The sequence below is a fragment of the Dreissena polymorpha genome, chromosome 3, assembly GCF_020536995.1.
Source record: "Dreissena polymorpha isolate Duluth1 chromosome 3, UMN_Dpol_1.0, whole genome shotgun sequence".
In the NCBI taxonomy this organism is placed as follows: Eukaryota; Metazoa; Mollusca; class Bivalvia; order Myida; family Dreissenidae; genus Dreissena; species Dreissena polymorpha.
The window spans coordinates 68206886-68225530 of record NC_068357.1 but is presented as its reverse complement, the minus strand read 5'-3'; the positions used below and the strand labels follow the sequence as shown (position 1 = coordinate 68225530).

Sequence of the window (18645 nt, the reverse complement as noted above, 5' to 3'; positions counted from 1 at the left end):
ATAAGGCTTTGGTTATTTAGATCCCATATTATTAATAGGCTAAATATGATAAATAGTGGAATTTTGGACTCTGAATGAGTGCTATCAGGCTAATAATGGCTTATTGGTTTAGATAATCTGGCAAATACAAATATTGCCACACATGCTGACTATCTATGGTGTGGAGTCTATTGAGAGCGATTCTTGTACAAGATTAGCATGCTCATAAATGTGACATATTTTATATGTGATCAATAACATTGCGGTTGAATTACCCAGCTGTATGCATTACCTTAAATTATGTGCTAACTTGACAGAATAATGCACAATTCATTGTCATTGGTGACAGCGTTTAGGGGGTTTTGGACAGTTTTAAACTTTCATTGAAATTTTGCATTGGTTGTGTCACTGACTTTGATATCCTTTTCATGTGAAGAGCTACAGATGTCTAGTAACTTTTCGCCAGTTTCTTGTTGTGCATAGTTTTTCATAATGGCCCGGTAGGATGGCATATAGCATTTGAACTGTTTGTCAGACCTTCCGTCTGTCTGTCTGTCCGTCCGAAAACTTAAACAGGGTGGTGCGGTGTTCTAGTGGTAACACACTGGTCTACCATTCCAGAGGTCCCCGGTTCAATTCCTGGCCGGGGCACTGGAAATTTCAGAAATGCTTCAAGTGTTTCCCATACAACTAGAGATGTACTGGTATGAAACCCAAGTAATTCTCGCTTGTATCAGTGCTATACACTGAGCACGTAAAAGAACCAAGGGATTTATTCGCAAAGAGCTAGGGTATCGCACCCGGATTCCTTGTATCTCAATACTGTCTCTTCTGCTTGCTGTCTCTTAAGCAAAAACCAAAGGACCCCATTGAAAATAAGAGCTTGCACTTAATGGGTTATCCTTGACCGCAAGGTCAAAAGAAATACAATACAATACAACATTGCCCATAACTTTTGCAATACTGAAGATAGCAACTTGATGTTTGGCATTCATGTGTATCTCATGGAGCTGCACATTTTGAGTGGTGAAAGGTCAAGGTCATTAGGGAAAATGAAATAAATTCTCTTTGGGAAGGGGCCTTTTGCTTTGGGAAAGGGCCAATATAAGGACCTCGTTGGAAGAGGGAAAAAGCCCTGGAGATTATACTAAAACTAAAAAAATGTCATCATCATTAAGATGTGTGAAAACAATCATCCCTAGTGATCCTTACATGCCTCAATTATCTGCCGTTGATCATAGATGACAAAGTACTGCAGGGTTTTTATTGAGTTGTGATAAAGCTCTAATAATAATTGTTTTACCAATTTTATTATTTTGAAATATGACACTTGACAGGCAATATTTTATATTAAAACAAGCCTTATCTCTATCAGCTGTTACAACTGCAAAAAGTAAGTTTAAACACTACATGTATCTAAATTTACTGCGTTGTCATGAAAATAACAAGAACTTAAAATAGGTTTATGTTGGCTTGTGTAACTTGCAAAACAGAAACTAAATGTCTGCTATAATAATGATTTCAAGTTTGGGGCTGTAAATCTCATAACTGAAAATTGTTCAAAGATGACAGCCTAAAATTCCCAATTAAAATGCCCCCATCCCCCTAACAAAAAATTAAAATAAATTAATGTAAATGCCAGTTCATCTACATATCCAGTTATGTTGAACTGTAACATATTTAATGTAAAATTATGTGATATTTATTTTATATTTCATCATTCAAAATGTTATATAATTTCCTACTTGACATGATTTTACCTAAACCCATTATGACCTAAGCTCCATTCCCAAAATTAGAAAAATATACACTGTGTATTGTTAATGTTTGACATTGTTGTGCAATCAAACTAATTATACATGTACAGCAGAAACATTTTAGTTAGAGTGTCTTCTTATCAAGGGTTCATATTAGATAAATGTGTTTTATGTAACCAATTTAAGAAATTTCAATGTTATATAATTATATTATCATGTCTATGGTACCTCATAGATTTATTGAGTTATACAGATTATAATTACATTGTGCTTAACACAAGAGGGCCCTGATGGCCTAAAGAGCTCAACTGAGTAGAAATTACAACAATGGTTGAGGATTTGACCTGGTGACTCAGTTTTTCGGCGTAAGCTGTATTAAGCCAGCTTTTCACCCTGACTTGACCTTTGTAAGTGTCCAATAATACTCAAATAAAATTTCCCGCGGCTAGGTACGAATGAATACACTTCATTTATTCCATTGGCTGATTTGAGTATAACACCAGAACATTGGAAACATATCCGCGTCTTTGTAACACTGTTTTACTGCATGAAACAATTTTATCTCTAATGCAAAGGCTCAATAGATAGAACAGTTTTACAATCAATTTTCGACATAAATACAGTTTGTGCGTTCACCTTTTATTTTCAGAGAATTACCAGCGCAAAAGCGTTTATACTAAAGGCTATGTTGTCATATTTAGTACTTACTTGCATTGCATTTCAACCCGCAAGGTTTCGGGTCAATTCGCGGCCATTTGTGAAAGTCAGAGTTTATATACAGTTCATCACCGGAGTTCGCAGAAGGGGTTGCGATCATTGTGTTACACCGGTCTTACTGACAATAACGTAGTGACTGTAATGCATTGCATTCCAATCCGCAAGGTATCAAGGTCAGTTTGCGGTCAGTTGCAGAAATCTTTATATAAACGCCGTCTCGTAAACTTTGTGCACTTGAAGTCTGTTTTGATCAGCAAGATACTAAATAAAGATATTCGGCGATATTATTGTGGTATGTCAATCATCGATTTTTAATATGGTTTCAACATTTGCATGATAAGGACCAATTTTGATAAAATTAATTAGAAATATTTATCCATTTAGACCAGTTTATTAAGCATGAGCACAATAATTCGCTATACTATAATTATGCAATTAAATAAGATTCGAGTATTGCCGGCTGACCTATATGCACTCGTTTATTTTCATGTTTCTTGTGTTTTTCTATTCTGTACAGTACAGCCAAAGCGGAACAAACGTATTTCGCGATCCGCGGCGACAAGGCGAAACGAGTCGATGCCGCGTCAGTCGTTGAAACTGCGTCAGTATGCGGCGGCAAGTCGCATTTCGCCGCGAAACTTCGCATCTGTCCGCCGAGGCATGCCGCGGTCCGCGACATGATGCCGAGTCGATGCGATCATGAAATTTTTTTTTTTAAAATTATTAGTTACATGTAGTTAACAAAATTTGAAAAAACAATTATAATAATAATTAAAATCATAATAAATTTATTGTGCGCGGATTGTATTAGCATATACATGTAAGCATAGTTAATGTGTCTGGCCAATTATTAAGTTTGTTTCCCGCCCGTAGCGTATGTATTTCACACATAAACAAGGTCACGTAATTATGTTTTCGCACATACAAGTGGTCAAGGCTCCAGCATATGGTGGATTTATAAATTAATTGCATGTTGATTCCGCTATTATATTTTAGCTGAGAAAAATAGCAGTTTGAAGCCACATCAATAATCAAGACGGTGACGACGTATTTGTAGTTTTGTTAATTATCAGCTTATTACAACTATTGTTTGAATATGCGTATATAAACACGTTTTATTTTGTTCATATTATACAGTTAATATCGCTACTAATTACCCGATAATCCCGTATATTCCAGTTTTAAAGCAAATGCTGGTAAATATTTACGATACACAAACATTCTCGATATTTCCTTAAGTATCAAATACATTTGGGCATTTGTTACTATTTATAGAGATGATGAAATAACGTCTAATCGGGGCGTTTTTTTTCTCCACTGAACACGCGATTTACGCCTGACGTGATGTTCATGTATTTATACAACACAAAATACACCCAAACTATCCAAACGGCGTTCTACATGTCTGCATAATTTTCGCGCGCTTTTTATGAAACAAAGGATATTTTAGCACTGTTTATTTGACGCTAGAGTTTGCCAAAGGACGCGTTAGCATTAAAATTCTGAAGTGTGTTTCGGATTACAAATATAATAATGATAATCGAACGAAACATAAACAGTTGCGCGTAATTAATTCTACGCTACACATACATGTATGTACATGTAGGTGGATATCTTTTCACTCGATCCGCCGCGTACGTATGCGGCGGATTTACTCCGCGAAAGCACGCGAGGTTAATACAGACTCGGCGTCGTTGCGCGGATCGATGCCGAGTGTCACGGCGATACGCCGCGTGAACACACGATTCGGCCGCCGCGGACTAATAATCTGGCCGTGGCGTAGCCGCGGATTATGTTTGTGCCGCTTTGGCTGTACTGTAAATATAGATATCTGAGTAATAATATCACATAAAGCAAAATAAGCCACGAAATCTGGCGCAACACCCCGTAATTGATTTGCTTATGATGTAGCTAAGAACTGCGCAGAAAAAAAGCATCCGCTACTTTTTATCTCATAGAGATAACTTTTGATCGTTCATAAACATCGACCACAATCAACGCCGTATATCTTTTTTAAAGATATTTCTTGTTTAACTTTATACTATTATGACCCATATTAAAAGGAGGCATTCATGTTCTCAATATAAATAGTGTTACCATGTTTGATCAAGGTTGAGTCATAAAAAATGTGGCCTCTAGAGTTAATATAATGTTTTCCTTAACCCTTTGCATGCTGGGAAATTTGTCGTCTGCTAAATTGTCGTCTGCTGAAGTTCTAAAATTAGCATTTTCTTCGATTTTTTTCAAAGAATACTATCAGAATAGCAAACAGTTTGGATCCTGATGAGACGCCACGTTCTGTGGCGTCTCATCTGGATCCAAACTGTTTGCAAAGGCCTTTAAAACTCGGTTCCCGCACTGAAAGGGTTAATATTTATTCTGGTGACCTTGTTTTTATATGCATGTGACTCAGATTCATACTTGGCCTTGATATTGTCAACATAGTCAGGGTTGTCATTATTAACCGATTGCCTATCGAATTCATCGGTTAAAATCGCCAGAAAATTAGAGCTGTAACGATTCGGTTCGATGCATAGAAAAACCGGTTCAACGCCGCCGATTCGATTTCGATACCAAAACGGACAATTTCAATTCGATTCACTGCAATCCCGATTTATCCGCATTTTAAACCTTACTTTTCAAATCCGTCATCTAAACTTTCTTGTCATTTATAATACGCCTTGTGATTGGTCAGTAGCAGATATGGCATCCAATGAATAAATGAATAACATGATGAGCATTACATCAGCTGGTAAAATGGCTTCTTTAACCGCGTTAAAGATGCACCGTCGAAATTAAAATCAAAAATATGGGAACATTTCGGGTTTCGCGAAGGTTCTGATGAAAAGGCAACTGTCAAAACGTGTTTTTTGGCGTAAGTTACATTATATCTAGGAGCACTACAAATTTTAGGCAACATTTAAAGAGAAAACACCTGGTTGATGTTTCAGATGTGATACATTATGCATTTTATGTTATTTAAGAATAACTCAACAGGAAGTTTTATTCAATAAATTTGCTTCTTATAAAACAGTGTTGCGTTTCTAAATTTTAAATTGTATATAAAAAAAAATAAACACTTTAAATGTACAACATAATAAGTCAATAACAAATACCAAACATATTAATTCTTGCCCTGGACAAACCAAACATGAAATAGTTTGCAAATAAGCAGCAAATAGTTTAATTTGAAACGAATCGAAAATAATCGAATCGGACCATTTGGTATCTAAATCGAATCGAATCAAATGATGGGTGAATCGTTACAGCTCTACAGAAAATCGGTTGTTTTTCCCGAATCTTTAAAATTGCGATCAGAAGTTTTGATCATGCAAACCGACAATAATTGACAAGGAATAACCGTAGTATAGTAGAGCGACACCCGGTCATTCAGTCAGTCCGTTAACTCCGCCTAAGAGCTACTGTTTTCAATGAATTTCTCAGCGAGTGACCAATATTGATTTTTCTAGCTGTCAATAAAATTCTTCTTGATAAGCACGTCAACCAATCAGCGCACAGGCAGCCGAATACATGCCGACCCCACGTGAAACTGTATCAAATAGCTGTACATTTCACAGATTATTACTGACCGTATCTCAACGAATGTAGTAATGTAGAGCGTAATTTACTAGTTTTTTTAGTTAGAGAAAAAGTTTCCACATATTATAAAATGCTCTTCGATTTTCTACCAAAATAAAATATATTAGTGACCTCTGCGCTACAAAGATGTTATTCAGCATCTAAATAATAAAGTCCACACTTTCCCCGAGGAAGAATTATGTGATGTTATACATGAAGTCTAATTTCGGCATGATTATCATCTGTACATGAAAAACACGAGATATATGTGTCTCTGTTGCTAGAATTTTCTTATTTTTTCCATGAATAATGAAATCTGAAAATGATTTCGGATAACACATTTAGTTATACGCATTTAAAAATACTTCAATTAAATAATGCATTTTGTTATACAAATGGTCATAACATATAATGTAATAAGTACACATGTAGGTAAATAACGTGTTTTGAGATTGCCAAACTATGCATACATATAGGTCTACATGCATGAATGACCTGACAAGTTATATCACAATCTGGTATGAAAAGTACTCGGTAAAATTTAAAGAAAGACGCGTTTTTATTCTCAGATATTTACTTTCACTTTCGCAAACTTTTCTTAAAGGAGGTACATGTAACAGTTTAGATTGAGTAGATTGAGTCGTTGATTTGTTGTAATTACTAAATATAAACGGTTCTCAATGCTCTCAAATCGCGTCACGTGATTCACACATATTTTAAATGGGAATTTCCCAATCCCACAATTCAATTTGTATATGCACTTGCGTTAAATGGCGGACGACATTCATCGTCGATATTGGCCGTAATTTGGTTTTGAAAAAAAAGAAATCGTAATAATACTGGATTATTGGGTAATGGATAGAATTGGAACATGCAAAGATCTATCAATATAATATGTTTTTACAATGTACAGTATACAAAAAATGTGAGAATCTTAAAATTTTCTATTCTTTTTCGACCTCATTTGAACTTTTTATACTATGAGAATAGCAATATTTTGTCCCTAAAATGTCTAGAATTCATTTTCGGTCGGGGGCTTCCCCTGACCCCCCTACCAGGGCCTTGCCCTGGACCTACAACGGGGCCTAGGTGGTCCCCTTGACCCCTGGCCGAATCGGTTACTTTTCCAAAATAATCCTTTGTTTACAATCATAATGACAACCCTGCATAGTTATTATTTTTCAGTTCAATCAATCAAAAAGATAAGCATTCTTACCAATTGGTTTTTATAAAACTTGAGTCATAAATGTGGCTTCTAGAGTGGTTAAAAGGTATTCTCTGAAATACGACCTGGTAAACTTTTGGACACATGTTGCCCGGATTCAAACTTGGCCTATAAATTGTCAAGATAAACATTCTAGCAAAGTTTCACCGAGTCTTAAATAAAGCTTGTAGAGTGGTTACAAGATTGCTCTATGATATGACCTAGTGACATAGTTTTAAGACAAATGTAAGCCAGTATAGCTTTGTATATTGTCAAGATAAACATTCTGTAAAGTTTTATCATTATTGAGTCAAATATGGTGCCTCTTTAATGGTAACAAGGTTTTTCTAAGAGTTGACGATGTGACCTTGATTTTGGATGAACATGGCCCAGATTCAAACGTGGCCTAGCAATTGTCAAGTTGACAATTCTGACCAATTTGCATCAAGATTGAGTCATACTAGTTTGGTATCAAGGTGTTGGTGTTTTTTAAGATTTGACATGGTGACCTAGTTTTTGGGCACATGTGATACAGATTCAAACTCGCCTAATTAATAGCCAAGATAAATATTCTGGTGTAAGTTTCATCAAAATTGGGTGAATATGTCCTCTAGAAAGGTAACAAGCAAAATAGTTAATGACACTGCGCTGGACTTCAGGTTACCATGATTGCTTTTTATGAGCACTTAAGTAAGCCTAAAATATTTATAATATTGTTTTCTTTTGCCTGCATTTCAGGTGGTACTTGAGCGAGTGCTGGGCCTGACAGTTTCTAGCAATGCGACCCTTGCATGTGACCCCAACACGGGACTGCTTGCCTACCCAGCAGGGTGAGTATATGTAAGGTGTGATATTGCACATATCAACAAGTCCAGGGTTTTCCTGGCCCATTTGGGAAAAAAGAGTTCCCATCTGAAAATTTGAAAGGACTGTGCGAATAGGCTTAGTCTTAGTGTCCGCTACCGGTTTCACCGAAGGGGACTTATGGTTTGCGATTCGTCTGTCAGTCAGTCTGTCAGTCAGTCACACTTTTCTGGATCCTGCGATAACTTTAAAAGTTCTTAATATTTTTTCATGAGACTTGAAACATGGATAGATGGCAATATGGACATTATGCATGTCATTTCATTTTGTTCCTACGTCAAAAATTTTGGTTGCTATGGCGACAAATAGACTAGAAATACTGCTGAAAATGGTGGTTTTCTGGATCCTGCGATAACTTTAAAAGTTCTTAATATTTTTTCATGAAACTTAAAGCATAGATAGATGGCAATATTATGCATGTCATTTCATTTTGTTTCTACGTCAAAAATTCTGGTTGCTATGGCAACAACAACAATTCTGACAACAGTGGAATTTCTGACAATGGTAGAGCCGGTAGGGGACTATATTGCTTGGAAAAAGTCTTGTTAAAATTGTAATTATTATAGGCCAGTCTTAGTGTTCAGCTATAAAAAGCCCATTAATTTCTCATAACATCTTTATTGGGGGAGACATAAGATGTCTTATTGATGGTCTCACAAAGGTGTGAATGTAACACTGTGATTTCAAATTGCCTATCTTTGATCTTTGAAAGCAGCTATCACTGTGGTTGCACAAAAAAGATTTACTCCCACAGATGATGTTGTTGTAAGAAATTAGGAGTTGCCTAAGTGGTAACCATTATTTTTCTTTATTGCACCTTTAGTGTGTGTGTGTATCTACAGGTTTTTTTTTGGCCTGATTTTATAGCCGATATTCGGCTATGTTCTCAATCCCAAAAAGTATACTTTTTTCCCAAAATGTGGCAAAAAATTCCCAATTTACAAAAAAAAAAAAAAAAAAATGTTTTTTTAGAAAGAAGTGTCTAATGCATATTTTATCTCAATTTTAATTCAATCACATCTAACAAAGTAAATTATATGATTTTGTTCTTTTAATTTGAATAATTGTAAAGAGTTATGTCAAATTTATTATTTCCCTAATCAGTGGACTTTTCGTGTGGAAAAAAAGGCTCATGAATTTATTTTCCCAATTTCATGAAAATGCCGATAAAATTCCCAATTCCAAAGCCATGGGCTATCTTCCCAAAAAGTGGAAAAAAACCCTGATCTATTTATCACCAGGGTATATTTAAAGGAAGACCATGTTACATGTGTGTAGAATTACTAGTGCATGTCAGTTTCAATCTTAAATTTATTCTGATAATTGATAGACATGAAGTTAACCTGCAGGCATATTAATAAAAATATAATTGTGTTTGAGTAGAGGAAGGTTAAGGTGCATACCTACCAATACATTTTTGTAATAGAATAATTGTGAAGACAAAAAATAGCGCCCCTCTCTCCCTAATTTTGTGTCTGCCAAAGGTTGAGCAGTGAATAAATGATGTTTTATTTTATGGACCAATAAAAATATATATAGGTAACTTGGCATGAAAGCTAATAAAACAAATGTGTTTTTCTTAGGCCTAAAAAAAGGTATGTTTCTGGTTACATGCCCCAAAAATTGTGGGTCGGTAGGTATTGGAAACAAGACTTTTAGGCCTTATTGTTAATATTTAAAAGTCAATGATTTTGATTGTAAAATCTGTTCTTTCAGTTTTAAATGTCAAATGACACAAAATAAAAGTTTTTTTTATGTTTTTTTGTAAAATGCCTGTTGATGACACAGTACAGTGTGATAATGGCATAGGCCATGATATGTGAAGACATTTTTTTCAAGAATATAATGTGTGACCAGGTAGGTGTCAGTCTGTTGTGTACTGAGATTGTTTTCTTGATTGCCCCTCTTTGTCGCCTGAAGAGTTGAAACCTAATTCTTCATTTTCATCTTAAAAAAAAGTTTTACACAAGCAATAGATTGAAGGCTATTTAACGCCAACAAATTTAGTTATATGAATTCTGACTACAATCCCACTTTTAGACCTATGTTGCAGGGGGAGTAATTCCATGTTAACTCAACACTCTTGAACTTTCAATGTTTACACACACAAATCACAGTGATTTTATATATTTGCATTTTCAATTGTCAATACAAATTGAAAAAAACACAATGACATTTTTCATAATTTATTCACTGATTTTCATTTTCATATTTACAGTTACCTGCTAATTTTTATGTTGACTATAGCTCTTTCAGCCTGCAAGATAATTGAGGGTGTATTATTTGGGAAAAACAAACATGGCGTCTATTATGAATGTTTACAATTGCGCAATGAAATGTTTGCAAATTAACACCACTCTTTATTTGTTAGCACAGGGGTTTTGAAATAAATGCATCCCCAAGTTTGGGAGTATATATACTAGGATAAAGACGGTATTTGTGAGCCTTCTTTCAATCAGGCTTAGCTTAGTAATGTTTCATAGAGCCATACAGTAAATTTAAATTTCACATAACTTGCACAGCTCACAAAAAGTATCATTATGTAAGGTGCATGTAGATGCTCAAGTTTTAGCCAGGGGCGAAGTTAGGTGTTCGTCTTAGAACAGGCCTGAGTTACATGCATTGTGACCATCATTCTTATGTCATGTACTGTGTAATTTGTCTTGTCTTCTTGTCACTTTAAGTTGTTTCTTGCAAGTACCTTTGTAATCCATTATCTCACTTTAATTGATTTGCCCCTGCTACTGTAATGTCCCCACCCATGTGTGTTAAGATAGGGGAGTTTTAAGCATTGGTAATGATGTGCTTTAAGAAGATTTAAGCCTCTGAAATGTTTTAAAAGATTAACACATTCCTTTTTAGCAGAAGTGTAAAAGACAGCTTTTATAAGGTTTATTATTGTTAAATATTTACCATTATGATTCAACAGCCACAAATCATTATTCAGTTTATAGACAACATGAAACATTCTCAACAGTGTAAAGGTTCTGTATTTTAATTTTTCTATTTTGGAAATCAGCATCAAATCATGCTGTTGCAGATTGTTAAAATTATTTTCATTCACACCAATTGTATTGCCATTTATAAATGCTTTAAAAAAATAAGCATTTGCACTTGTTAAAAATATCCCAGGGGTTTTTTTTAGAGAAAGGGGAAGACGCTGGACGCTGGGTGAAAGGGGGAAAAAAGAGTGCGAAAGAGACATATTAGGGGAAAAAAATAAAATCAAAACTGTTCATTTCAATGTCTATAACTCATCAAAAGAGGCATGTCTCTGTCCTTTTTGTTCTTAAACACATTTAACACGTATTAAAGTCAAAGTCCTTAATAAAGTTGCAGGTGTAGATCTAATTATGGAAAATGTTTTCAACTATATTTCTGTACTGGGTCCGGGGGACGATGTCAATTTTGTGATTTCAATTTCATGATGAATAGGTTGACAATCTTGATCTGCTACAGTATTGGAAGGGAAAGGAGCGGCAGCTGCCCTTTTTCTACTTTCACTTTCACAATGTTTGATGTTGATTACCTCAGAATCCGGGTCATAACGGTTTTCGATGATTCTTTCTTAAAAAATACCTCGAAGCGTTCAGTATCTTCCGAGTCCGAATGTTTTATTTTGTTTGTGTAAGAACGCCAATTGTGAGACATTTTTTTCTGTTTTCATGTTTATATCTGGGCTTGCACATTGCCCGGATGAAAATTCGACTGGTTTCCGGTAATTAATTGACGAAACACCCTTCTCGCGCAAGAGCGGTATCCAGTAAAATAGTCACATGATTATTACGATTAGTTGCCCAGTTTACATGACGTTATTTAAGAGCTATATTTAGAATAACTGGGATTCCCAGATTTTTTGTGTTCGTCTGGAGAGAGAGAGAGATCGTTGTACATGGTGCAAATTGGATAATTGCCGAATGCCCGAAGGAAAAATAAACATATCTAATTCATTGAGAGAAAATATTATATTTTGCTGCAAAAATGATATTTTTGGTGGGGAAATTGTATTTTGAGGGGAAAAATTCTGGTAGGGGAAGACGCCGAATATCGGCGTCACTTTCTTAGTAGAAAAAACCCCTGTATCCATATAAAAATGCCTGAATACATGTTCCACACGATGCAGTTTCATTGAACACAAATTTTCAAAATCCAAGTTAATCCAATTTAAGTGCTAGAGTTCGTAAATCTAGCTTTTGCAAAGGAAACTTGTATGTGTCAAGTGGCTACTAAATTGTTTGCAGGAAACCCTCCATTACCCTGGCTCCAGCCAGTCAACTTTTTTTTCTGGAATATTTTCACCTGAATGTTCTTAATAGTTCTGTTAAGTGGGTTATCTGTTGGCTGACAGGTGAACATGGTGCACATCTGGAGCCAACCTGGTATGGGGTGGCCATAAGTGTCTACACTTTCTCTGGTATCAGTGCACCTGTCAACAGAGGGGCAAAAACACAATGTTTATCTAAGTTGTACTCTGTATCTTTGGTTCCATCTGATTGGCAAATACATGCAACTGATTTCATTTATAAATCTTTTGATTGGAAATTTAACTTAACATGACATACATTTACTTACTTAAGTAATGTTCACAATGCATCTTATAATATTACCTTTATATATGTGTATTTAATCAATGCAGGAATTTAACTCTTTCAGTGCTGGAACCGAATTTTGAAGGCCTTTGCAAACAGTTTGGATCCAGATGAGACACCACAGAACATGGTGTCTCATCAGGATCCAAACTGTTTGCTATTTTTATAGTATTCTTTGAAAAAAATCCAAGAAAATGCTAATTTTAGAAATTCAGCAGACAACATTTTAGCAGACGACAAATTTCCCAGCATGCAAAGGGTTAAATTAAAGGGCATGAGTACCCAGGCTATGATTGATTCTTGAACTACTTGTAGAAGGATTAGTTATACCCAGCACTCACTTGCCACTGTTGCTGCTAACCTGAATTCTAATTTTAATGTGATTGAGTTAAAGGCACTCTGATAGCTATTTTTCACATTTTCAGAGAGCATCCATCAGTTTCGCTTGTTGTTTGTTTATGCAAAAGCTTTGCATGCTTTACTGTCATTACAGAAATAGCTTTACAAACAAATTGAAATTTAACATCATGAAAATTGATTATTGGCAATGTGAAACTGCAGGAACCATAACTCTTAGTATGTTTTTTGTAAAATAGGCTTTGTTTTTCTTACAGTGCTCCAGCTAGGCCTTAATGGCAGGGCGCCCCACCCTGCCCTTCCGGAGCTCTGCCTTCTGAGGCTCCGCCCTGCCCTTCCGCGGCCCCGCCCTGACCTTTTATTTATAAAAAAAATAATTATAAAAAAAAAAAATGTTTTTTTACATATGATAATTTTTAGCTGGGCTGTTTTTCAGAGAAAACCCGAGGTATTGTCATAGCCAGCTCGTTGTGTCGTGTCCGTTGTCGTGTCGTCCGCCGTCTGCGTCGTGCTAAAACCTTAACATTTTGTCAAGGTTTTGAACATTGGCTCTAAAATCAAAGTGCTTCAACCTACAACTTTGAAACTTTATATGTAGATGCACCTTGATGAGTTCTACATGCCACACCCATTTTTGGGTCACTAGGTCAAAGGTCAAGGTCACTGTGACCTCTAAATTTTTAAAAATAAATTCTGACAAGCTTTCATCTATTCAAAACTGCACCTGCAGCCGAGCGTGGCACCCGTTATGCGGTGCTCTTGTTAAATCTCTAAATACATTGTTATTAATTTAATTCCTCATTGTTGACATTTTATTTGCATGGTTTAATAAAAATTTTGGAATAATATATTCTAACAATAAGTAATTACATAAAATTAATATGCAACAGGGAGCGTTCCAGATACTCCAGATACTCCCGAAAGTGCCCTTTTGACAAAATGCTGTGCGTTGAAAGTGCCCTTTTGACAAAATAGCCCCCCCCCCCCCCTGCCTTTTTCAAATCCTAGCTGGAGCACTATCTCAGTATTCTTGGGCATGGTGTTTCAAAGTGTCAAAGGGTTTACTTTAAAGCAATTATTTTGTTTTATGGCATTTATATTGGATTAAGACAGCAATAGTCTTTTAAAACTTTTAACAGTTTTATTGTTTACCAGACATTGTTTGAAGTCAATTATAATCGTATTAGCCTCTAATCTACTTATGACAATAATTTCAATCTCTGCCTACGTATAAAACCTCTGGTCGGTGTTGCTTTGAAGCATAACAATAAACATGTTATTGTTTTCAAACATCTGTTGGTGTATTCAACAACATTTTCAATATGAAATGTCACAAATATGGAATGTTTTGATAATTGAAACATTAAACTATGTTATCTGTTTTTGCATGCATATCAAATGTATTATGAAGCCCCTGATAGATTTGTACTTACATCCACATTCATTGTAAAGTTTATATGCAGCTGTTTCCAACAATGACTTTGTGTTCATATATCAGTCATTATATAGATTAACATTAATGTATCCTACATGTACTGTATGGTAGAGCCTCAATTTTTGCTAGTTCTTCCTGTGTTTTTTTCACCTATAGGGGAATGGTGGCGGGGCCCGTCCAAAGGGGAAAAACGCGTCGTTTTTTAGGAAAAGGGGAAAATTAAAAATTCTCTCTTTTATATGGTATGATATTTATTATATGAATACACATGTATGTATGAATGTAATATTCACAGCTGAATGTCTCTGTCCGTTTTTTTTAAATATATATAAATGATTTTTTCATCATTAGTTTAAAAAAAAAAAAAAATTCTGGAGGGGATTTTTTCTACAAAATAGGGGAACAATATATACCGGTACTCTTTCTTGAGGGGAATGGGGCCCAATATCGACCCCGAAATTGCCATAAAAAAACTGTCTTCTCTGCTACAGTTATTTTAACCAATTAAATTTATTGAACTTTTTATGTCCCCCACTATAGTAGTGGGGGACATATTGTTTTTTCCCTGTCTGTTGGTTGGTTGGTTGGTTGGTTGGTCTGTTGGTTGGTTGGTCTGTTTGCGCCAACTTTAGCATTTTGCAATAACTTTTGCTATATTGAATATAGCAACTTGATATTAATGGCATGCATGTGTATCTCATGGAGCTGCACATTTTGAGTGGTGAAAGGTCAAGGTCATCCTTCAAGGTCAGAGGTCAAATATATGTGGCCAAAATCGCTCATTTTATGAATACTTTTGCAATATTGAAGATAGCAACTTGATATTTGGCATGCATGTGTATCTCATGGAGCTGCACATTTTGAGTGGTGAAAGGTCAAGGTCATCCTTCAAGGTCAGAGGTCAAATATATGTGGCCCAAATAGCTTATTTTATGAATACTTTTGCAATATTGAAGATAGCAACTTGATATTTGGCATGCATGTGTATCTAATGGAGCTGCACATTTTGAGTGGTGAAAGGTCAAAGTCAAGGTCATCCTTTAAAGTCAGAGGTCAAATATATGTGGCCCAAATCGCTTATTTTATGAATACTTTTGCAATATTGAAGATAGCAACTTGATATTTGGAATGCATGTGTATCTCATGGAGCTGCACATTTTGAGTGGTGAAAGGTCAAGGTCACCCTTCAAGGTCAAATATATGCGTCAAAATTGCTCGTGTAATGTCACTTCTGCAATATTGAAGCTAGCAATTTTATATTTGAAATGCATTTGTACCTCATGGATCTGCAAATTTTTAGTGGTGAAGGGTCGTTCATAATCAATGAACTTCAGTGCTGGAACCCTGATTCACAAAATAGCTGTTACATTAAATATAAACTTAAAGTAACATAAATACTCAAAATCAACGAATATTTTGCAAAATATTTCGTAAAATAAAGTTTACCCATAAAAAATCAGTGTTTCTAATAGCAAAAGCCAAAATTTCAATGCTAGATGTGGTATGGTAACATAGATTTAGCGAGATACAAAATGCTTGTTTTTATTGTTTGTGGCACAATATATTCCATTTTAATTTCCTGCAGCGATATATATTCATACCACACATAAACACTAACATGGTACATGAACATGTGTTGAATATATTGTCCCACAAAAAAAGAAAAACAAACATTTAGTATCTTGTTAAATCTATGTTACCAGACCACATCTAGCTTTGGAATTTTTACTATTGCTATGAGGAACATTTTTGTATGTGCAGGGTCTTCCCCAGGCCATTTAAGCGAAAAAATTTCCGATCAGTGTATTCTTCAGTAAAAGAAAGTGGAGATCGTCCAAAAAAATCAAGGTTTCCCTATCAGTGTATCAATATTCCCTGTTTTAAAAGAGCACTCGGTACCTACTTTCACAAGTAATCGCCATAAACACCACATGGGGTAATGGATAATCCACTGATAAGAGAATAGCATGACGCGCGTATCGATTATTCTAGCCACATTACACGGTCATTTAAATGCTGACAAGGATGTATCTGGTAACTTTCCAGTCGTCAAACTGTGAAGTTCATCGTCCAATCGGTTACGCGAATGCTTATGAGGGCGGGGTTAACTATCGACCATTATTTTTGATTGACGTCGGGCATGAAGTAAGAGTTTATCGCAGCTTGATTAGCAAGAAGTTGTACCATTTGAGTAATATAAAACCGGTAATTAGTACATTAAAGACGGTTTCGGGCATCATCATCACACCTTTTTACTGTAAACAAGTGCTACCTATGACTCATAACTAATACGAGAAATTAATTGCAAGTGGTAAACAATTAATTATTACAGCGAGTAAGTTGTGCAAATGACTCCCGGTTACAATTATGTGATAACAATTTATTTAATTCCAGTACATGTATATTTCAACATGTCCATTTATAAAACTGATTCACCTCGTTTTTCTGACATTTATTCGACACATAATGCGCTTTAACAAATTTTCGTTGAATTAATTACGCACACTTGTAAATGTTTCGTCCGATAATCGATAGTTAGAAGACTGATGATGGCAACCGGCCGTGATCCTCGTGGACAACGTGAATTTCATGCATAATTCCGTCAAAAAATTTATTCGACTCGTAAAGTGTGTAAACAAATTATCGTTGAATTTATAACGCAACGGTTAATATTTGTTGAAATCTCAAATGGGAATAATTAAATTTGTAATCCGAAACCCATTACCGTAAGTCGATGTTAACGCGTTTTTAATCCGAAACACACTTCCGAATGTAAATGTTACCGCAACGTTAAATATTTTTGCTTCAAATTAGCAGTGCAAATTTATTTTGTGTCGAATCTTTTTCTCAATTAAAAAGAGCGCGAAAATTATGCAGCATATACAACGTCGCGTCTATTGCATACAAATGGCGTGTATTGAGCGTTTTAACAAGCACACAACAGGACAGGGGATTGACGCATATTCAGAGGCAATATTTCATCAAATCTATAAATAGTCACTTAAAAAATGGCAAGGTTTGTGTTAAAGAAGTAACTGAAAGCTTTTATCGTAAATATTTACCAGAAAGAGATTGATAAAAACGGAATAAACGGGATTATCGGGTAATAAATAGAAACTTGAAAAATAGTAAGTATACAGTAATAGAGTCGGGTTGAAACGGATGTATTGGGGAATCGTTCGAGTCGGGATTTTACTATCTGTGCGGAAAAGTTTTATAACAATTAAACAATATAAAAAAAATAAAAAATTTAATGACTGGGGGATTTTTTTGAAGAGTCATAGCGCACCAAATGACGTCTTTTGACGCTGTTTTTCTTTGAGTTATAACGCACCACAGAACGTGAATTGACACGTTAAATTAAAAAAAAATCAACGTCGGGAGGGGACACCCCTCCCGTACCCAACCCCGGGGCGCCTGAACAAATTCCTGGGGAAGGCACTGATGTGTTAACTTTATTTTTTGAAATATTGAACGAAACATTCGTTGATTTTGAGAGTTTATTGGCTTTTTCAAGGAAAGTGTTCATCATCAATGTTGTACGACCAGAAAGCATATTTGCATAGCTGGGTCACTGACATTTGAAAAGACCATCATGTCACATGAAATCAACCCACTGTATTTACTTTAAAATAAAGCTGTGATATGATATTGGGTTGTGACCTTGTTATAAATATTGTATTCTTAATTGTGAAACTTCATGTTTGGGGATTAATGGGGAAAAATGGTGAAAGCTACAAGTGTTTCTTAAGAGCATGAAAGTTACATAAATATAACGAACATTTTCTGCTGAAATTTGCCTTACACAGTCCTATAGATTATCAGTTTTTGCATGTAACTTGGAAGTGCAAGAAAGATCACAACTGTTCTCATGTTATTATAAATATGTGCGTTTTATGAAATGACACAATTTTTGTAAACTTAATGGTGGTAAGTTGTGATTAGCATGCTTATTTATTAGTTTGTACATCAGTGCTCCAGCTAGGATTTGAAAATGGCAGGGGGACTTTTTTGTCAAAAGGGCACTTTGGACGCGCAGTATTTTGTCAAAAGGGCACTTTCGAGTGCGCTGGCGTTTCAAGATGCTTCCTCTTGCATGCAAATTATATACAATGTATTGTAATAAGACAATAAGAGATTTATTCATCATCATATGTAAAAAAA

General features: G+C 35.3%; 2 protein-coding genes across 7 annotated transcripts in view; both read left to right on the top strand.

Annotated features, from left to right (window-relative positions):
- Positions 1–18645, top strand: part of LOC127874620 (mitogen-activated protein kinase-binding protein 1-like) — a 126120-nt gene that overhangs the window by 4890 nt on the left and 102585 nt on the right. For all 4 annotated transcript variants that reach the window (XM_052419073.1, XM_052419072.1, XM_052419071.1 and 1 more), the window contains exon 2: positions 7975–8066. In XM_052419073.1, the coding sequence (XP_052275033.1) occupies positions 7975–8066 (92 nt within the window). The remainder of the gene's footprint in view (positions 1–7974; positions 8067–18645) is intronic.
- Positions 1–18645, top strand: part of LOC127874621 (pleckstrin homology domain-containing family D member 1-like) — a 121993-nt gene that overhangs the window by 65792 nt on the left and 37556 nt on the right. The window lies entirely within an intron of this gene.